This window comes from Mercenaria mercenaria, chromosome 7 (genome assembly GCF_021730395.1).
Source record: "Mercenaria mercenaria strain notata chromosome 7, MADL_Memer_1, whole genome shotgun sequence".
In the NCBI taxonomy this organism is placed as follows: Eukaryota; Metazoa; Mollusca; class Bivalvia; order Venerida; family Veneridae; genus Mercenaria; species Mercenaria mercenaria.
Window position 1 is genome coordinate 68,904,610 of NC_069367.1, and position 20,790 is coordinate 68,925,399.

General features: G+C 35.4%; 1 protein-coding gene across 1 annotated transcript; it reads right to left on the reverse strand.

Moving 5' to 3' along the window:
- Nucleotides 1-6,741: 6,741 nt before the first annotated feature.
- LOC123553982 (uncharacterized) lies at nt 6,742-18,835 on the reverse strand. The gene is made up of 10 exons (XM_045343788.2): nt 18,545-18,835; nt 16,814-16,852; nt 16,359-16,442; nt 15,653-15,758; nt 13,180-13,218; nt 12,054-12,166; nt 10,760-10,931; nt 9,935-10,078; nt 7,479-7,676; nt 6,742-7,044 (listed from the first exon to the last, which is right to left on the reverse strand). Exons 1-10 carry the CDS (start codon nt 18,554-18,556, stop codon nt 6,806-6,808), a joined length of 1,146 nt encoding a protein of 381 aa, XP_045199723.2. The 5' UTR covers nt 18,557-18,835; the 3' UTR covers nt 6,742-6,805.
- Nucleotides 18,836-20,790: the final 1,955 nt, after the last annotated feature.

Consider the following 20,790-nt stretch of genomic DNA (forward strand, 5'->3'; position numbering starts at 1 on the left):
CAACCATTACGCTAATTATATTCTGGATTAGCAATTACATTTTGACATTTCGACAAAACGTTTCCAGCGCAAAGTGCTGGAGGAGTACTCTTAACGCATAAAAATAGCAGCAACGCAGTTTAATCCTGTAAGCGGCAAAATGCGTTACAAGAGAGCAGTATGTGGTTAGCAGGAATGTTTCAACGGAATGCATTTTGGTATATTTTGAACTTCCCTATTTCAACTTTTATTATTGTTTTGTTGATCGTGAAGTCGTTCAAAGTGAACTCGTGAACTTCATGGATTCAAACTTCCCAATGTCATATTATCAAGTGTGAAATATTGAGTTTACGATTTCAAAGGACGTACATATCAATTTACGTCCTTGCGATTTCTTTCTTTTATGAAATTTTGAAAATCATGAAGTCATGAAATTCATCATATCATATCTCCCGATTTTGAATTTTCTGGAAGGAAAAAGTCGAGAAGTATGGAAAGTTGGACTCATAATTTTATACTCCATAAAAAGTCGTCAAGTTCATGTTTTCGAATCTTTCGATTTCGCGCTTTATGAAAAAGGATGAACTGTTGAAGTGTGAAATCAGGAGTTCATAATTTCATATTTCATAGCTCTATGTTTTATAGAAAACATCACGGTGTAATGAGGCGTGTACGAAAGCCCGGTGGTTCATAGTTCATACTTCACACTTCATAGTTCACAGTTCACAGTTCATACATAATGTTATATATATATTATATAGAAATATCAGTTTCATACTTCACAGTTCACACTTCATAGTTCTCAGTTCAAACTTCTCAATTCAAACTTCATAGTTCACACTTCATTGTTCATATTTCATAGTTCACACTTCATAATTCATACTTCACACCGGCTTCCGGCTCGAACGAAGCAGATTCGTTCTCGAGGCGAAGAAACTCACTCGAGAGTTCAAAACTGAGCTAAACATACCAACGACTCCCCTAGGCAGTGAAGACATTTTAAACCCACTAGCGAATGATCTTTTCCTAGTGACTGTGAGACTTGCTGTTCCTCATCTTGACCGCGGGAAGCAAGAGGATGAAGGTATTCGGAAGAGCCTTACATTGGTTATGATCAATGAAGACTATCCTCCGGAAACATGGACTCTTGTCTATACAGATGGATCAGCCACATGCGCCATCAAAGATGGAAGAGCAGGAGTTTTCATTCAATACCCATCTGGCAAGAGAAAAATACAACATGCAGCCACAGGAAAACACTGCAGCACAAGGCAGAGACTGAAGCACTCATGAAGGCCGTCTTAATGGTTCACGACTCGGCATAAGAAAGCTTCTCCGTCGTCTTTCTCACAGATGCACTGTCTGTCTTGTAAGCTCTGATCAACAATAAGCTCCGCAGCAAGCCAGGAGAATGCAGAGCCTTAGTATAACCTGCAAAGTAGCACTTCAGTTGATTCCATCCCATTGTGGCAATGAAGAGTCACACCAACTGGCTAAGCTAGGAGCTCATTTAGAACAACCAACAACACTTGTGAGCTACAAGGAGAAAGTTACCATCATCATAGCATTAACGAGACCAAGGATAGAGGAAAATCCTTTTTATCCCCTTTTTCAGTCTGAACAAGTGATGCTGGTCAGGCTTCGCTCAGGGCACAACAAGCCCAATGCTCACATGTACAAGAAATACAGATTGGTACCATCACCAACCTGTCAATGCGTCGGGAAAGATCAGACTATGGAGCATATTCTACAGAGATGCAAAAGGCATGACCAGGAGCGAGCTGCAACTTGGCCGATAGATATCGCAATCCACCAGAAACTGTATGGAGGCACTGAGGATCTGCGGCAAACCACAAGTTTCATCGAGACTGCTGGTCTGACAGTGTAGTAATCTGTACGAAGAAGAAGAAGAAGTGTGAACTGTGAAGTATGAACTAGGAAATATGAAGTGTGAACTCTGAAGTGTGAACTGTCAAGTATGAACTGCTAACTATGAAGTGCGAACTCTGAAGTGTGAACACTGAAGTATGAACTGTGAACTGTGAACTATGAACTGTGAACTATGAAGTCTGAACTGTGAAGTGTGAACTATGAAGTTAGAAATATGAAGCGAGAAGTCACCACCGGGCGTTCGTAGTACGTCTTTCGTATACTAATCTTTTGTGTTTTTCTGCCACCAAAACAATTTGAAAACAATATGCATTATCGACCAGGAAGTCAAGTAAAGTAAGTCAGTAGGTAACCAGTGCGTGTCCAAATCATATTCTATCTGACTTCCTTAATTAAATCAGCGAATTTCTTAAATTCAATGGCAGATATTATACTGCTCAAGTTAAATTTAGTTCTAGTTTGAATATTTTAATTTCAATGTTTTCTCGACTATCTGTAAAGTTATTAGAATAAATCTTCAACCGCCGTTTATTTAAATACTGCCAGTCATTTAGCGTAATTTTACCATTCATGTAATGCAGAACTTCTGTCATAGCTTATGAGAAGTTAATCAATTTTAATATTAAGTATGTAATAAGTGATGCAATCAGTGATAATGGCGAGCAGTCATGTATAAAGAAAATTGTTTTTATTTCTTCTTCTGTAAATCTTTAACCTTTCTGCTACCAGCCCAAAGCCTCAGTTCACAGTGTTGCAAACGATCTGTAACCAAGCTCAGGGGAAACAACTATTTTAATGCACCAGTCATACAGTTAACCTCTCCAGCAAATCGGAAACTTCCTACATTGTATGCTCACGTCCCGCTAACTGGCATGGCCGATGAGGGGTATAGAATATCCAGCGTACGAGCTTGAAGTGTGTTTAAGCGCCTGGTTCATGCAGTTCTATTTAATCTGTACCCCTAAACCACTGGCGCCAGACCAGAAAGAAAATGCCTCTGTACATATTAAACCCTACCCCTAGGTATTCTATAAGAACCATGGTCATGAACGGGAAAATATACTAACCCGTTCAATCGTACATTTCTCAACTTAAACGCGCAGTTCGTTGAATGGGTACCTAGTATATTGAACAAGCGATAATTTATTTTCCATCGTGCACCAGTCACATTGTCTCAATATTCCATATTGCTGAGATTATTAACATATTTTATGCTTTCATCAACGTTACAGAAAAAAACTTGCGTGACCTTCCCTAATGAACATCTGGTCTAGAGGTCACGGCAGTGTGCACATGTTTGGCAAAATGTAAACAAACAAAATCAGAATTTAAAAAAATTACAATTTTACACTAAAACTCGAAATGATGAATGAAATTCATCTTGTATATGATCTTTAATTTGAAATCGTACATTGGTCTGCATCTGTTCAGTTTATTTTATTCATTTTGCACATTTATGCTGAATTTTCACATTTTAGCGAAAACGTATAGTTAAATGACGATTGACATACATTTTCACAACAGCCAGTCAGAATGGTTTTGTAATCTAGAACGGAACTTCACCAGAGAAGTTCAAGCAAGTTTTTTGTGTAACGTTGAACTATAAACTACGCGTTGTTTTTCTAAGATAAGATGTATTGAAGAAATGTGACCGGTACACAATGGAAGATAAATTACCACTGGCGCCAGATCAGAAAGAAAATGCCTCTGTACATGTTATACCCTACCCCTAGGTATTCTATAAGAACCATGGTCGTGAACGGGAAAATATACTAACCCATTTCTATCGCGTATTTCATACCTAAAACACGCAGTTCAGTAAATGTGTACTATTGATATTAAACAAATGGTAATTTATCTTCCGTTGTGTACCGGTCACATTTCTTCAATACTTCTTATCTTAGAAAAACAACGTGTAGTTTGCAGTTTTTTCAGAGGTACACAAAAAACTTGCTTGAACTTCCCTGGTGAAGTTCCGGTCTAGATTACAGACACACTCTGGTTGGCTGATGTGAAAATGTATGTCAGTCGTCATTTTACTACACGTGTACGCTAAAATGTTTATATGCAGCATAAATGTGCAAAATGAATTAAATAAACAGAATAGATGTATACCAATGTATGATTTCAAATTCAAAATCATATACAAGATGAATTTCATTCATCATTTCGAGTCTTATCGTAAAACTGTGAATATATTGCATTCTGTTTTTGTTTGTTTACATTTCGCTTAACATGTGCACACTACCGTGACCTCTAGACCGGATGTTCATTAGGGGAGTTCACGCAAGTTTTTTCTGTAACGTTGACTAAAGCATAAAATATATGGAGTATCTCTGCAATATGCAATATTGAGACAATGTGACTGGTGCATGATGGAAGATAAATTATCGCTTGTTTAATATCAGTAGTACACATTTACTGAACTGCGTGTTTTAGGTATGAAATACGCGATTGAAATGGGTTAGTATATTTTCCGGTTCATGACCATGGTTCTTATAGAATACCTAGGGGTAGGGTATAACATGTCAAAGGCATTTTCTTTCTGATCTGGCGCCAGTGTACATTACCACTTGTTTGATATCAACAGTACACATTTACCGAACTGCGTGTTTTAGGTATGAAATGCGCGATTGAAACGGGTTAGTATATTTTCCCGTTCATGACCATAGTTCTTATAGAATACCTTGGGGTAGGGTATAATATGTACAGAGGCATTTTCTTTCTGGTCTTGCGCCAGTGCCCTAAACAGCTACGGAAAGTTAGCTTGGGTCCTCCTGATAGATCACAAAATCTAGAATGTGGTTTGTATTGTAACATTAGAAACATTCGTAAACATGATTTGCGAATATTATGATATTTTGTCGTATGCATACCAGGACATTCGTACACAAAACAAAACAAGAGGGTCATGATGACGCTGGATCGCTCACCTGAGTAATATGAGCTACATAGACAAGTGGTAAAGATCAGGTAAGAAAGTCAAATATAAGAAAGCATTGAAATCTTTTCCTAGTTGTTAAATGTCAAACTGGTGCTAAAATATTAAGAAAGTAGGTCAGGGGGTCACATTCATGGTCACTAAAAGTAAGTTTTAAGACCGGTGTGCAAAACTGTGTATGACATCCAAATTTCAAGGCTCTATCTTAAAAAACAAGAATGTAGCTTAGTAGGTAAAGGTCACTGTCAAGTGACCCTAAATTATTTGGGGTCACCAGGTAAATGTAATTAAACAGTCTAGGAAATATAATCAGATAAGTTTTGAAGTAGTTTTTCCTATATAACTCATACAACAAGTGACCCCCGGGGATGGGTCGCTTTTCACCCAATAGGCATTATTTGAACAATCTTGTTAGAGAACTACTAGACAATGCTACATACCAAATATCAAAGGCCTAGGCCTTAAACTTTCAGACAAGAATATTTCAAAAGTTTCTTCCTGTATAACTCTATTTAAAACTTCCGACCCACCAGAGCAGGGCCTCTTTTCACCCTAGGGGCATAATTTGAATAATTTTGGTAGAGGACCACTAGGCAATGCAACATACCAAATATCAAAGGCCCAGGTCTTGCAGTTTCAGGCAAGAAGATTTTTTTTCCTATTTAAGTCTATGTAAAACTTGGGACCCCTGGGCGGGGCCTCTTTACACCTCAAAGGCATTATTTGAAAAATCTTGTTAGAGGACTACCAGCCAATGCAACATACCAAATATCAAAAGCCCAAGTCTTGCAAATTCAGACAAGAAGATTTTTTAATTTTTTTTCCTATATAAGTCTGCCTAAAACTTGGAACACCCGGGGCGAGACCTCTTTTCTCTTACGGGTAATGATTTGAACAATCTTGGTAGAAGATCACTAGACAATGCTACATACCAAATATCAAAGGCCTAGGTCTAGTGGTTTCAGATAAGATTTTTTTCCTAAATAAGTCTATGTAAAATTTAGGACCCCCGGGGCGGGACCTCTTTTCACTACAGGGGCATAATTTGAACAGTTTTGGTAGTGGATATCACATGCCATATATCAAGGCTTTACGCCTTGCGGTTTTGGGCAAGAAGATTTTCAAGTTTTTCCTTTTACTTGTGATGGAAACCAGAGTTCTATGAGGAATTCAATTCTTTGAATGAAAGGGGGACACCCAAGAATCATGTGAAGTTTGGTGTAAATCTGCCCTGTGGTTTTAAAGAAGAAGAGTTTTTAATAATTGTAGACGGACGCACGACGCACGACGGACATCAAGCGGTCACAAAGTTCACCATGAGCCTTTGGCTCAGGTGAGCTAATAAAAAAGATAGTCATATGTACATCAACAACTTGTAGAGAATAAATAGATATAAATATCGTATACCCTGCTGAAACACACTCATTTGATTCGTAAGAAGCGTTTCAGGTGCAAGCACTCGAAATATAGAAGTGGCTCAAATCATCACGACAGTCACACATCCGCCATCAGTTTTCTTGTAGCACCGCGGTATGTAATATGGCAATTACTGCCCCGGTCAGCAGTTATACATCTATTATACTATACTATATCTATAATTACTACCTATTGACATCCAAATGTCTATAACTGCAGTAGTTGTATACATAAAAATTAATTTCAGTTTTTATCAGGAAATCAAACACAAGAATATCGTACAAGCATAATAGATTCCGACGCTATGCATACAATAGACTGATCCAGTGAAGCTATAAGATTTCACATAATTGTATTTCGTTTATGTTTTTAATACTTTGAAAAATTACTTTTGCAAATTAGTCTCTCCGTGGATCTAAGATTTCCGTTATGCAGACAAAGCACAATGAAGACTGTTTACTGGTTTGTCTTGTTCCTCCTCATTTGAGTCGACAGAAAGGAGTACAACAACTAGGTCCAAATTATATCGCTTTAATGGTCTTTGATCAAGGAAACAGAAATAAACACAACTACAAAAAGCTATTGAGCAGAAGGACAGAGATAATCGAAAGAAAGGATCCCAGAAGTGTCTATTGTATGGTCCTCGCCGCTTCGCCTACACCATTTCAGTGCACAGGGACAAGGGTTTGAGGAATTGGATAATTCTTGAACCCGTGCTGAAAAGCATTCATTCGCCACCAAACACTGCTGGGTACAGCTTTCCATGGTTGCTGATATGTCTTCGCAATCAAATAGTTCTGTTGTATTTGCGTTGCATTCTGAAACAAAAGACAATAGAGATGACATTACAAAACAAATACATGTATAAGCCTTACATTTATTTTTTTGTTATAAAAATTGTTTAAGAGTCCACTCTATGTTCGTTTTTAAATTTGTTTGGAGTCCACTCTCAGTAAGCAGACTTGCAAGATGTTTATTAACCAGGTGCTGGGGTTTTGAGACTTGATTATTCACTCAGTTATATAACACCAAGCAATTATCTTTGATTCGTACATATCAAATACTTTTAAATGTGTAATAAATGGTAATAATTTAACAATCTATTATATATCTTGGCCGTTTTCTGCAAGACAATTATCAAATATTGAATCTTTGTCTCTGTAAGCTGGTCGTAATAAATTTCTCAAAATATCATAACATTGTAAAACCAACATGGATTTTACAATGAATACAAAGTCTTTTAATAGCATACTTTCATTCTGTATTGCATAGTCGTTGCAAGAAGGTAATGCCAGTTCCTTTTGCTTTTCCACTGTTGTGCCATGCATTAACTGACAGTACAGTTTTGATTGATTACCATGTTCTAAGATAACTGCACTGGATACAGTAGCACTGCAAGCTACAGTATAACCGTCTTCGTCCGAGAACGTGGTGGTACAGGATTTAGTATCTAGAAAACGAATAGAAAGAGAATGACAAAATACATTGTAGTGTAAAAATAGCAAAAATAAATGTTGTGAATCCTTAAACAAATCGCCGTATCATATTTTGTGTTAATTCAACACAAAATTTTGCGGAGCTAAAGTCAAAAATATCAAAAAATCTATGAAAAATTATTTCTAATGTCATGTAATAAAACATTTATTGAATGATTTGTCTTTGGTAATAATTATGTAAATTTCAGTAATACGTGTGTTAAATGTAACTCTAAGGACTTTATATAATTTGCCTTCTAACAAAATGTGAAAATCATCTTCTTGTGTAGTACATATAACGCATTTCCTATCATGTCTTGGAATTTTGATTGACTTATAAAATACTAAATCAAAACGTATCAACTGATAATGACATTTAATGCCAAAACATGACAATTATTGAAAGATAGCACAACCTGGGTTAATCAATTTAAGTTTCATAACTTCAGTTGATATATTTGGGGTCTAAATCTAATTCAAACCGCGTTTAAGAATCTATTTTATTTGTTAGTTTTAGGTTTAAGGCCGTTTTTCAAAAGTATCTCAGTTATGTAACGGCGGGTGTAATGAAGTATTTCGACCCCCATAGAATAACGACCCCCCGGTCATTATTCTATAGAAAATGTGACTCCTTTCCTGTAAAATATTGACTTCCCTTATAAAAAACTGACTCCCTTTGAAAACTCTATAGAATAACGACCCCCGGTCATTATTCTATAGAAAAACTGACCCCTCCAAGTAAAATACTGACTCCCTAAAGCTGACTCCCTTCGAATCTCATAGAATAACGACCCCGGTTATTATTCTATAGAAAAAGTGACTCCTTCCATGTAAAATACTCACTGCCGAAATTACTACATTCGAACTCTCATACAATATCGATTCCCGGACGTTATTCTATTTAAAAAAGTTACTCTTTCCGTGTAAAACACCGGCTCCTAAAAAGACTTTCGACGATAATATCTATTAAAAAGTGATCCCCACCAAACCTAACGGACAATTTTACTAGATCTACAACTCTAATACCCTCCATTGCCAATAGTTAACATTTTGATTGTACTACTACTACTGGTGCCGCTACTTCTATTGCTATTACTACATGTACTTCTTCTTCTTCTTCTTCTTCTACTACTACTACTACTACTACTACTACTTCTACTACTACTACTACAACTGCTACTACTGATACTACTATACCTGCTTCCACTAATACGTCGTGTACATCTACCTCTTCTTCTCCTGCTGCTGTTGTTGCTGTCACTTATTCCTCTGCTGCTGCTGCTGCTGCTGCTGCTGCTACTGCAACTGCCACTGCCACTACCACTGCCACTACCACTACTACTACTACTACTACTACTACTACTACTTTCTATTGTTGCCGCTACCGTACTTTACTGCCACTGCTAAGTATTGCAACTTCTATTAATACTAAGTTCTATGCTAGCAGTTTCTTGTGCAGTTTTCTTCTGAAGAATTACTTCATACCGAAGTTTGTAGGGATTATTGACACTGGTGTGTTTTGTGAACGTATTGTGAATTGTTATTTTCCTGAAAAAAATGTATACACCAAGATACAGCGTCTAGAAATAGAATCCCTTTTCCCGTTGCGGAATGCTCTGATTTCTGTGTCAAGTGATAGTATCTGAGGCTAATGGTCAAACGGAAGGACGGACGGACGGACGGACGGACAAGGGCAAATCTATATGCCCCCCTCCCCCGAGTGGGGGCATAAAATGCAGCAATTAGGCCTTAGATACATGAGTTTTCACTAAATTTGACCAAATGACCGGGGGTCGTTTTTTTTTATGGGAGTCAATATTCTTCGTGAGGTTCAGTTTACTTCACGTGGGGGAGTCATAGTACTATGATCTGGAGGTCATAATACTATGACCGGGGGGTCACTTTTTCTATAAAATAATGACCGGGGGGTCATTATTCTATGGGGGTCGAAATACTTCATTACACGGGCAGTTAACATAACCAGTGTTCCTGGATTCTGTACCAGCACAAACCTGTTCTCCGCAAGTAACTGCCAACTTCCCCACATAAATCAGAGGTGGAGGACGAATGATTTCAGACCTAATGTCTTTTATCAAATCTCCACGGAGAACATACGGCCCGTCCGTAGATCGAACTTACGACCCTGCGATCCGTAGATCTGCGCTCTCCCTATTGAGCTGAGCCGGCGGGATGAAGAATCTTTAACGGAGAAAGACTACGTCTTTAAGTATACCTGCCAGGTTTTTATCATTCCCAAAAAATCCAAGTTGATAACTTGTACAGTCTTTTCTGTATTCGCATTTCAGATGGAATTCTGACTGTGAGATGCTTGTGTTGTATATCTGTTCGATTGTAGCAACATGAAAAATGTCTGGCACTGAAATTGAAATTAACAATGTAATGAGTTTATTTTTGTTCCCATTAGTTAGTGTTTGAATTGCCTAATTAGTGACTGGTTTTTTGGAGACTTGCGTCTTTAATATGCAAGATTCAAATACCAATGATACACCATTCAGAATAGATAGAAGGATCTTTTTTTAATTATTTAGGTATCTTTGAAAATATCTAAATTTATTACCATAAAAACCATAAAATCATAATTCAGAATATTGAAAAATATCAAGTTACTACACTAGGAGAATAACGTTCGAGCTATTAAAACTTCGGTCGATCTAGACACGTCAACAGCCAGTGAACCTATGAACTACTCAAGCGAGTCCGGGTGCACAAGACCGCAATACTGAGCCAGCATTTTCACCTAAGTATGCGGAACATTACTCATTTTTAATTGAAGTCCATTTGAAATAACAATGTAATGTTTTATAAAGGCACAGTCACATAAACAATGATAAGCCACTTTTAACTGACATCTTGTCAAGGGGAAGTACTTTCATGAGGTAACAAGGTGCACACTAGTTAGGTTATTAGCCTGCTGTTAAATAACTGAAATACTGTTGAAAGACGGCATAAAACCCAAAACAAATAAACAAACAAAACTATTCGTACCTTATGCATGACATCAAGATATAATTCAAAATAGAAATAAAATCATACTTACCTACGATATTTACTTTGACCTTCTTAATAAGCAGTACTTTTTTGTCATTTGCGTAACTATCAAAGAAGCGAAGAATTATATTTCTATGGGAACTACACTTCGCTTTCCCCTTTGCTTTACAGTTTACATTCATGTTATCACCAGATTTGTTACAGGTAAAGTCCTCAGTTGTCTAAAATAAAAAGAAAAATCAAGAAATCAACAATAACACTGTAATAATGCATGCGCTAAAGAGTAAACTATACTGCTCCTACATAGTGCAACTTAATTTATCTTCTGACCGTGTGCTCCCTCATTTAAATAACGTTTCGCAACTTTTAAGACTTTGTATCATACTTTAAGCTTAAAAGTCATTAGATCGTGACGAGATTGTTCCGGTGCGATTTCAAACGAAACAAAACTATCTTTGGTGTAAGGTGTTTCAGATTGTATTTGTTGCTTTTGTTTTTGTGAAATCATCATCGAACCATATGTTTTCACAAAGAATCATTTTCGCCAGTGGCACCTACCACCTTAATATTTAAATGGTTATTAGGTGTGGTACCTGAAGAGGTGGTGAAGCCTTCACGCGCTTTATTTAAATTCTGAAAGGCATATATTTTGCGTGGGAAAAGCAGGAAGACCTAAACAATTATAGAAGCCGTTGTGCCTCGTTTTCACCGCAAACAGTATAATAGGTTACTGTAAAGGACGAACATGAGGTCAACGAAGATATCTATGAATTTTATTTGGAATCCGGTGTGAGGAGAGCTGAGGAACCAAATACTCAGGTTCATTTATGAAGACAAAGTGCATATTGGACACATATGCTACCACTATCCGAAGAACTTCTTACGATGGAATACCCACCCACATCCAAACCAAAGTGTTTAATCCGCCCCTGCTTAGCCAGTTTGACCAAGCAAAAGTGTAGTTCATAATTTACTGTATACTTTTGTTTCAGAATTCACTTTGAAATGAATCAGAAAAATATTCTTGAATACAAGACAGGATTCTCCCGTAATTTTTGCCTGTGCTGGTAAACCTCGAGGTGTAAGATGGCTCACAATTTAGGAATGAATGTGTAATTTCACACTGTACATAAATAACACAGTGCTTAAACGAAAAGCTTTTGTTTCATGTTATTTCTTCTATTAAATAAAGAGAGAAAGAATCTGTCATCAGTTAAATGTGCGGATGTCAATCTCGGGCGCTGACGCTGCACGGCATCTTTTACCGCCTTAATTGTTGCCATCGAGCCAGATATTTCCACCCACACCTTCAACCAGGGACAGATTCTTATGATTATACATACTGCGTCAATCAGGTTCTCATATATAGCATGAACTTCTCCAGGGACAGGTTCACGGAGTTTACATCTTATAACAACATCTTCACCAAGGATCACTGAAACGTCCGGACATTCTTCTGTGAAATGTGAAGAAAAGGGCCTTGTCGTTACTAGTATTATATAATGCAGTCACAAATGAAATGGAACTATTTATTGACTACTTATTGGCTGTATACGTTTAAGAAATACTCAAAAGTAATACTATAGTAAACAAAATAAAACGCAGTCCTAAATCCATATATTTTCCATTTAACCGGTCATATTTGTGTCTTACCAGATTGAATTTATAAAACTCGTTGAACAAAATTGTGAATCTTCAGAGACAGTCAATGTAACGGACAATAAGATACAGAACACGATTTTTTTCGTAGGATGGTATCAACTTATAATACCACCCTAAAGGCTTATAAAGGCTGGGCCGATAGTATGGAAGTTAATTAGAGATATACTTGATACTTAACAAGTTAACAATACCATTTACAACGCCTTGATCTCAGTATTAAAAGTTTTATCAAAACTTCTTAAAACTATGCTTAATGAAACGTTGCCTCTGGAATAAACAAAATGACATATGAATTGCTTAAATTTAGCATATCTGAAAATACGAAAGGTATATTTCATAAGGAGCAAAGCAGCTGTAACCAGTGTGATGGGACAGTATCTCTAAAATGGGATTTTACAAATATACAATATCAGAATGTCACTTCACTTATATAATTTCTCAATATCAGTTATAAAGTTTAACTATAAAGTTTAACAGAGACTTAGTGAAGGTACAAAAATCAGTTCCAATGAAGCAACGTTTTTGTCTTCCCCTTTCTATTTATCTATTGATCTATTATCTTTGTAATGTTACACACACAAAAACTATAAAGGGGCGTTGACACTACACAAATGCGAGAGAGAGAGGGGGTGGGGGAGAGGGAGAGGGTGAGAAAGAGAGGGAGAGAGAGAGAGAGAGAGAGAGAGAGAGAGAGAGAGTAAATTGTTGCGATATTACGTAAGAGCGACATTTTCGTCTAGTTGTATACATGTAGAATAAAAGTTAAAGAAAACAACAAAAGTAGTACTGACAAAAACACTTGCTCACCTTCGGGTATTTTGTCTGGTTGTATATCTCCGCGAAATTCTAAACAGAAAAAAAGATATAGTTAAAACAGAAGAATATCAGGTAGATATTAGCCCCTTTATCTTGCTGTTCATAACATATTGTATGTAAAGCGCCTTGGAACATACTTGTCATGAAAATGGCGCTTTATTGATCTGGTATATTCTATTGTAATTAAGATATGGACTTATTTGTATTTTACAATTAAACAAGACTTTTTTTTATTATTTACTGTTTTCTCCATGTACATCATACAGACAATAACAATAACGTTTACAAAATACATATACAATTTTACCAACTAGTTTTAAATATCGAATATATGTCTTCTGTTTTTTTTTCCTTTTTATAACATGATGCTCATATACTATCATTTGTTTAATGTACATCAGGAAATCTCTTTTGAAATCTCACACTAGTCTCACACCCACCCTCAAAGACACACATTCTCATACAAACAACCTCCCACGCAATCACACACACACTCACACATATCCATATATACATATGTGATATCAGCAGATATAGTGTTGCATATCTACGTTTTGTAACTGCAATATTCTAATCTAAAAGTATTTTAGGGAGAGTTTTTATATTATGTAGTTATTTGTAGAGGGAATCCATTCCATTTATTGTAATATTCATTTAATTTGTCATGTTGTAACGCTATTAAATTTTGCTGTTAAAATGATACCATTTTTAGCTTGACCTTGTAGAACTGGTTCCGTAATTAAAAAGGCCACTATCTCATATGTGAGTTCTAATTGCACGTTATTTTGTTGAAGAAATTTTCTCAAATTTCTCTAAAATGTTTGTATATGTGGACATTCCCAGAAAAGATGTTCAATGGATTCAACATGCATCTGACAGAAATCACAAAGGTTTGATTCGATAAGGCCTTGTTTTAGTAGAAGTTTATTTGTCGCTATTATTCTGTGTATAAATTTGTACTGGAAGTTTCTAAATGTACTATCTATCGTTGCTGTAAAGATATTCCTATATATTAATTTCCATATTAAATTTGCTTTTGAAGTAATATTCTCCCATTTCGTTTCAGCTTTATTTGTTAGTGTTTCTTTTTTTATTTGATGTTCATATAGGAATTTATTTGCCCTTTTTATGTCCGTAAACCTTTTCAAAATAGCTTTTCTTTTTGAAGTTAAAGGTACATTTTCTATCTTGATTTTTTATTTTAGTTCTGTTGGATATACTTTTTATTAAAGACATGTATTTGAGATAGTCATGTTCAGGAAGTCTATAATTAAACAAGACTTGCAAACTGACACAATCGTCACAGCCAATTACCTTTGACTTCTAAAATACTCTACCTATTGCGAAGACTAGTTCTCAATTTAGACTAATTCAAGAACTACAACTCAAGAGCGGCAAAAACTATACAGTTTGTAATCGAACTTGACCAAGATATCAGGCCCAAAACATTCTAAATTTGGAGAACATTGATCATAAGTGAGTTAGTGGAAACTGTCGATATTCGCAAATTTTAGTATTTCAAGGACAGTAACACAAGAGTGACTGGGAGAATACAGCTTTTTATATAACTTGGTCGAGGTGTGACCCAGGTTGGTGTTTATTGGAAACCAGCTGGTAATCAAACCTTTCCGAGTTGCGACCAAGTTTAATAAGGATTGCTCAAGTAAGAGAGCGGGCCACTTTTGCGGACGCCGCCCGTCCTCCGCCGCCACATGCTCGTTTCACTGGCAAATACAAACGAAAACCTACATTTGATATTAGAATAAACATTAACCTATAACTGAGATTATTTCACGCTTACATATTTTCAACCAAATGGAAGCTTTTCGTCCAAATATCGATTATTGCTGTTGTGTACTCGTCCGATAGAATTAAGTTTTATACTCAAAACTGTTAAATAATCACATAGTATTAAGCTTTTCATCAAACTTGTCCGAAACATCATATCCATAAATACTGTTACCTATCTTGGTGAAAACTCGATAAAAACTACTCAAGTTAAAGAGCGGACTCTATCAAATCTTGCAAATATTATAATTCAAGAGCCATGACTTTAGAGCCTCTATGATAATTCGTCTGGTTAACGAACTCAGCCAAGATATCATGCTCAAACAGTGTGTTCCAGTTTGGTGAACAGTGGACAAAAACTGCTCATGTTAGGGAATGGACACTGTCAATTTTCGTCATGTTGAACAATTCAAGGGCCGTAACTTCAGGGAGACATAGTGAATCCAGCTGGTCATCAAATTTTGGTTAATACTCGATGCGCATTGGTAAAGTTGTGGACGCCACGGAATACAAACAGAAACATATTTAGTAATTTACTAATATTAGATTGAACATTCACTTTTAACACCCCACCCAACTCCCATCGTCCCTGAGCACCTTTGAAAAAAGCCAATAAATCATTAATGTGCGTGTCAAATTATCGCCAAAGTAATGGTTCTAACTGTTTTTGTCTTACCATGTTTTGACTCTTTGTCCTTGTAGAAATAAATAAGAACAACTACTCCAGCCAGTAGTGCCATAACAGCTACCATCAGCAGGAAACATTTTGGCAAAAAATAGACCTGTACCATAAAATAAAATACATGCAGTACGATATTTGAGTCGTCATGTTGTTTAAATTAAAGCTAGGCCTATAACAAATTAAGATATATAAAAGCTAACAAACATGATTACTGTGTGACTACGTTTTACTTATCAATCATTCAAATACCAAATCTCATCAAGTAGTCAGTACATGTATTACATAGGGACTATATAATCTTAATGTTATGTATCTCTACCACTTACAATGCAACAAGCCAAATTCTAATATGCTTGTCTCTGTTAAAACACCCTTACACTAGAATGACGTCACGTTAACGTGCGGTGACGTCAAAGTTTTTGTTGCGACCGAGAAAAAGCGCTTCTATATTTCATCTACTATTTTAGATTAAGGGCATATTAGAATCGAAATAATTTATAGCAAGAGTGTTTTAACACTATTTATACCCTCGAGCGGTAATACGTCGTACAAACAATTTCACTCGGGCTGCGCCCTCGTGCAATTATTACGCCCGACGTGTAACCGCCCATCGTGCATAAATAGTGTTAAAGAAATCTTTTGCTAAAAATATTTCTTTAATAAACTATAATGTGAAGTTAGGAAATGGTACGTTACATACCCTTTTTTCTTTGTGCTCGGGTCGCATTTCAAAGGAGACATCATCTGTGCGAGTTCCCACTTGTGCCTCTTCGAAAGTGTCTCGCTATGAGAAATTGTATTATAAAAAACAAAGTAGCGATTCTTGAAGAAGAATATATCCATTTTAATTGATATTATACTGTATTGTACTTTTCTACATGTTTTATGTTGTCAACATTGACTTTTAACTTGAAAAATATACTTGTACGTATAAATCGAGATAATTTTCTTCAAAGCTTAAACAGATTCGAAACATTTTTCATGTTGTGAGGCTGTCAGCAAAATTTTAAAACGTTTGATTAACCCCTTTTTATCGTCCACTTTAGCAACGTCATCTTATAGGAGACTTCTGGTCCTAATCTAGACTGTGACGTATTATTTTCAACACGTTGAATATATAAGGTTTGATGTTTTAACAACGTAAATATAACTCACCTCATTGTGTTGGCGGATAACTTCTCGTTGTGTTTTTGCCTGCAATAGGTAAAGTTTTCATAGTAAGAGTAACCTAAAAGCATGTGATCAAAGTAAGAAAAAAATATTGCCCATCAGATGTTTTTTTACCAAGTGTCTCTACAAAAATATGTTTTTAAACCAGATAGTGTTGAAATATGTATTCAGCAATGTTTTTACAATTTTTGTTTTTATCTGAAATTACTATTGTGCTTATCTCTCCAGACAGGGATATAGCTTGCAGCTATAGACTTAATACAATGCAACTGTCAACTTATTGAACAAAATTTACTCAAAATGAATTAAGAACTATTTTGCAGTCCCACATAAAATTCTATATTTTTCAAGCAAATTCTGAACTATATGTGAATCCAACGTAGTAATTTTTGCTGTTTCCAGTGTAACATCGCAGACAGACAGATAATTTTAATGTATATTAACGTATATTTTATTATATGACTCTATATATAAATTGCCGGTTAATAAGTTGTGCAATTGGCCGGACTATAGTTCAAAACATCTTTTCTGGGCTAATGTTAAATGAAAATGAGAAAAACGTATTTCTGTTGTCATGTAATAAAACACTTATTGAGTGGTTTAGCGGCCAATCGATAGGTGTACAATATATATCAGAGACACCTAAGCAATATCTTCTTAAAATTACATATTATATTAATTGCTCCTGATTGTTTTACTGATTTTTTCTAAAATTATATGAATAAACTGATATCATTATTATAGTTCAATTAAATATTTTTATTACTTTAATTTTCTTCACAGGTATTTATAGACAGACATTTTATTTCAAATCAAATAGGCTAAAAAGCCCATGATGACAAACATAGTCACAATACAACAGCGGACAGTGTACAAAGGAAATATATATACAATGACACATATAACATATACAACTAGCAAAACTGACATTGCGTTTTAATGAAACCCTATTAGATGAGGTAAGTACATGTATTCACCCGGATATATTATATACCATGAAGTATGTATGCACATTTTTATAACAAGGAGTGGAAAATCTTAAACATATAAAGCTTCCTGTCCGATCCTCTTTCATGGAAAATACTGGTAATTAAGCTACGAAAAGAATATGAAATAAGATATGTTTAAATCACACGCGTACCTTTATTTTCTGAAATTTAGTCTTGAAATTAAATAGTTTCATATAATCTATACTGTCACACAAGATAACCAGGTAGTAAGTGGCGTAAAAGTTTATAATAACAAGAAAATGCCTTACATGTGTTCTTAATTACAATGAAGGACTTAACAAATGTGATCATGTCATTCTGTTCTATAATTTGAACAAGACCTTGCCGTTGACGTCAGTATTCATAGCTTTTGTAGTTAAAACTTGATCGATCAGGATCTTCAAAATGACTAAGTCATTTTGCATAAAGCTGTTATTCTTTTACTATTTGATTGCTCGAACAGGAAGCATTGGGAAGATTTAAGTACTACAAATCATAATCAATAAGGGCAAGATTTATTGATTTTCAAACCATTTAAGATGAAAAATAAAACCATCACTACATTACACATTATACCAGAAGTTCTGTTAGTTTACACAAACATGCCTGTGTATGTGTTCGATGCTAGAATACAGACACATTCACTTGTATATAGATGCGTAATTTAAATAAAATATTTTCATTATAAGCTTCAGCAAAAGGAATACATGCAAGAAAATAAACTCACCAGGGGATTCATGTCGATATTCTGGTGTGTAAGATTGAACAAAATATCTGTTAATGTGTTTATACTTTCATTTCTGTAAAGTCACTTTAACTCTTTACATTCCAGGCTATTATGTTAAACACATGCGCTAATTTATTCGATTACTTTAAATATTCCTTCAGCAAATTACAATAGTAGCATATAAACGAACGTAACAAGATCAAATATTTGAATTTTAAACTATTATTGAGCATGTATAAACATTTAAATAAAGTAATATGATAGTACTCTATTCAAAGCAGGCAATGGGCTGAATGATTTTGTCCCGCTTCGCTGCTCTCTGAAAGGGAAGTAAATGATCAGCTTTAAAAAGTAATTATATACTATAGAAATATCCCTGTTACTTCTATTTCTCTTTATTATCTATGTTTATCAATGAACTCTCTTGCAAAACAGTACAAGTATATCAAGTTACATTTAAGAGACCCATTTTAAACAGATTTGATAAAAAGAAAATCTGTTTATTATGTATTTTGCGGCCTTAGTTACACAAATGTTGATTTGTTCCCTTTACGTGCATGTGTCGTATTTCGAACGGCTCAAGAATGCATTACGTACAGCAGTTCATAACAGCATTTACATATTAACAGAACAGAACAGAATTTTATTTCTAGAATTTAAACATACAAGTTCCTCATTCATTGCATGTATGAAGAAAGAGTCAATCAAGGTATACATACATACATATATAAACATATAAGTGTACAATATACATATAACGATGAAAAAAGAGTGATCAAAAAATTTCAAGCATCCAGCTGAAAATTTGATAAAGAATCTCTAATTCTTAATGCTTTTTGTATGTCGAAAGCTTTTTAAAAGTGTTGTTACTTTTGGCACTAAACAGTTCAACCAGTTTCCATATACTTGGTCTCTTTCAGTAGCATTGTGGTATTTAGAGTTTTTCTTAAACTTTGGCGTATTTAGGACAAATCAAAGTCAAATGATATTTTTTCACCACACACAAGGCACAGTCTATCGCTTCCTTCAACACGAGTACGTCCATATCTCCCGGTTTCCACATGTAAACAATGAATTTAGTTAAGGTATCATTTTATCCAGGTAATATCTATACACAGGCAGTACCCTATTTGCATTATTTTCATTCCTTCTTGTGTAAAAGAGTCAATCAGTTTTTGTTTAAATTCTGAAATGAATAACTTTGGTGATGTACACTGCTGAGTATCCAAAACCATGCTGATACAACAGAGTTTTAACACAACTAGCCCAATTTCTTTTACCTATTGACATTCTGACAAAAAACTTTCTATAATACATTTATAACACTGTTATTACTTTCTAACACTTTAAGCTAATACTTTAAGCAAACACTTAATTATTCTCACATATCTACTGACATATAATGGATACCGCCCTAGCTCTCCGTGTATGCATGCATTGCTAATATTCAATTTAATATACAGAATTAAAGGTGAGTTGTATTGTTTACGTTCTTGTTCTTATGACAAAACCCTATATTTCACTGGAATAGTTAAGCAAGGAGTAACAAACGATTCAAACAGCTGGCCGCTTATCTCGCAAGACCGGCGCATATCAGCGTGCGTCCGTGCCAGGAAGCCAAACGAATGAGCGGCAAAATCACGAACACCGCAAATATGAAACGAATAAACCCTGGTAAAACAAAAAATGGTTCAAAAACCATTAATTACGAGACAATATTATTACATTTTTTATATTCTGCTGCCGCAGCCTTAACCAGCGAAGTTGCTCACAGAGCATTTGCACTGACAAAAATATAGCCCACATTCGGGAGAATTACGCATCTGGTAGAAACACAGGAGTGATTTATGAAAAAGTATTACAAATTACAACACACATACGTAAACGACAGCTTAACTTGCATTCTCTTAGTAATACCATCTCACATATAGACATGTTTAAGTTGTTCTGCTTTTATCAATAGGTAATAGGGTTTTGCATAACTTTTATGTTCGAGTGTAATTTTTGCACCAAGTGTGCTTGTGGTCCGCGTTATATCCTTAGGACGGCCAGCACATATTTATGCAATCTCGACAGGCATATGTATGTTTTTGACAACACAGAAAATGACGTCACCCGACCTTCAGCTATTTCCGGAAGTAAATAAAATGAAAGTAGAAATGCTAAACTTGAAAACGAAAGCCGCATTTTGATTCGTAGATAGTCAGGGGTCACGCGCAGGGGTCACCCCGTCTAAATGTATGAGC

Coding starts and splice junctions, on each gene's coding strand:
- LOC123553982 (XM_045343788.2), bottom strand. Junction 16,443..16,813: donor TTATCCGCCAACACAATGAG/GTGAGTTATATT, acceptor AATTTCTCATAG/CGAGACACTTTCGAAGAGGC. Junction 15,759..16,358: donor CCGAGCACAAAGAAAAAAGG/GTATGTAACGTA, acceptor TTTATGGTACAG/GTCTATTTTTTGCCAAAATG.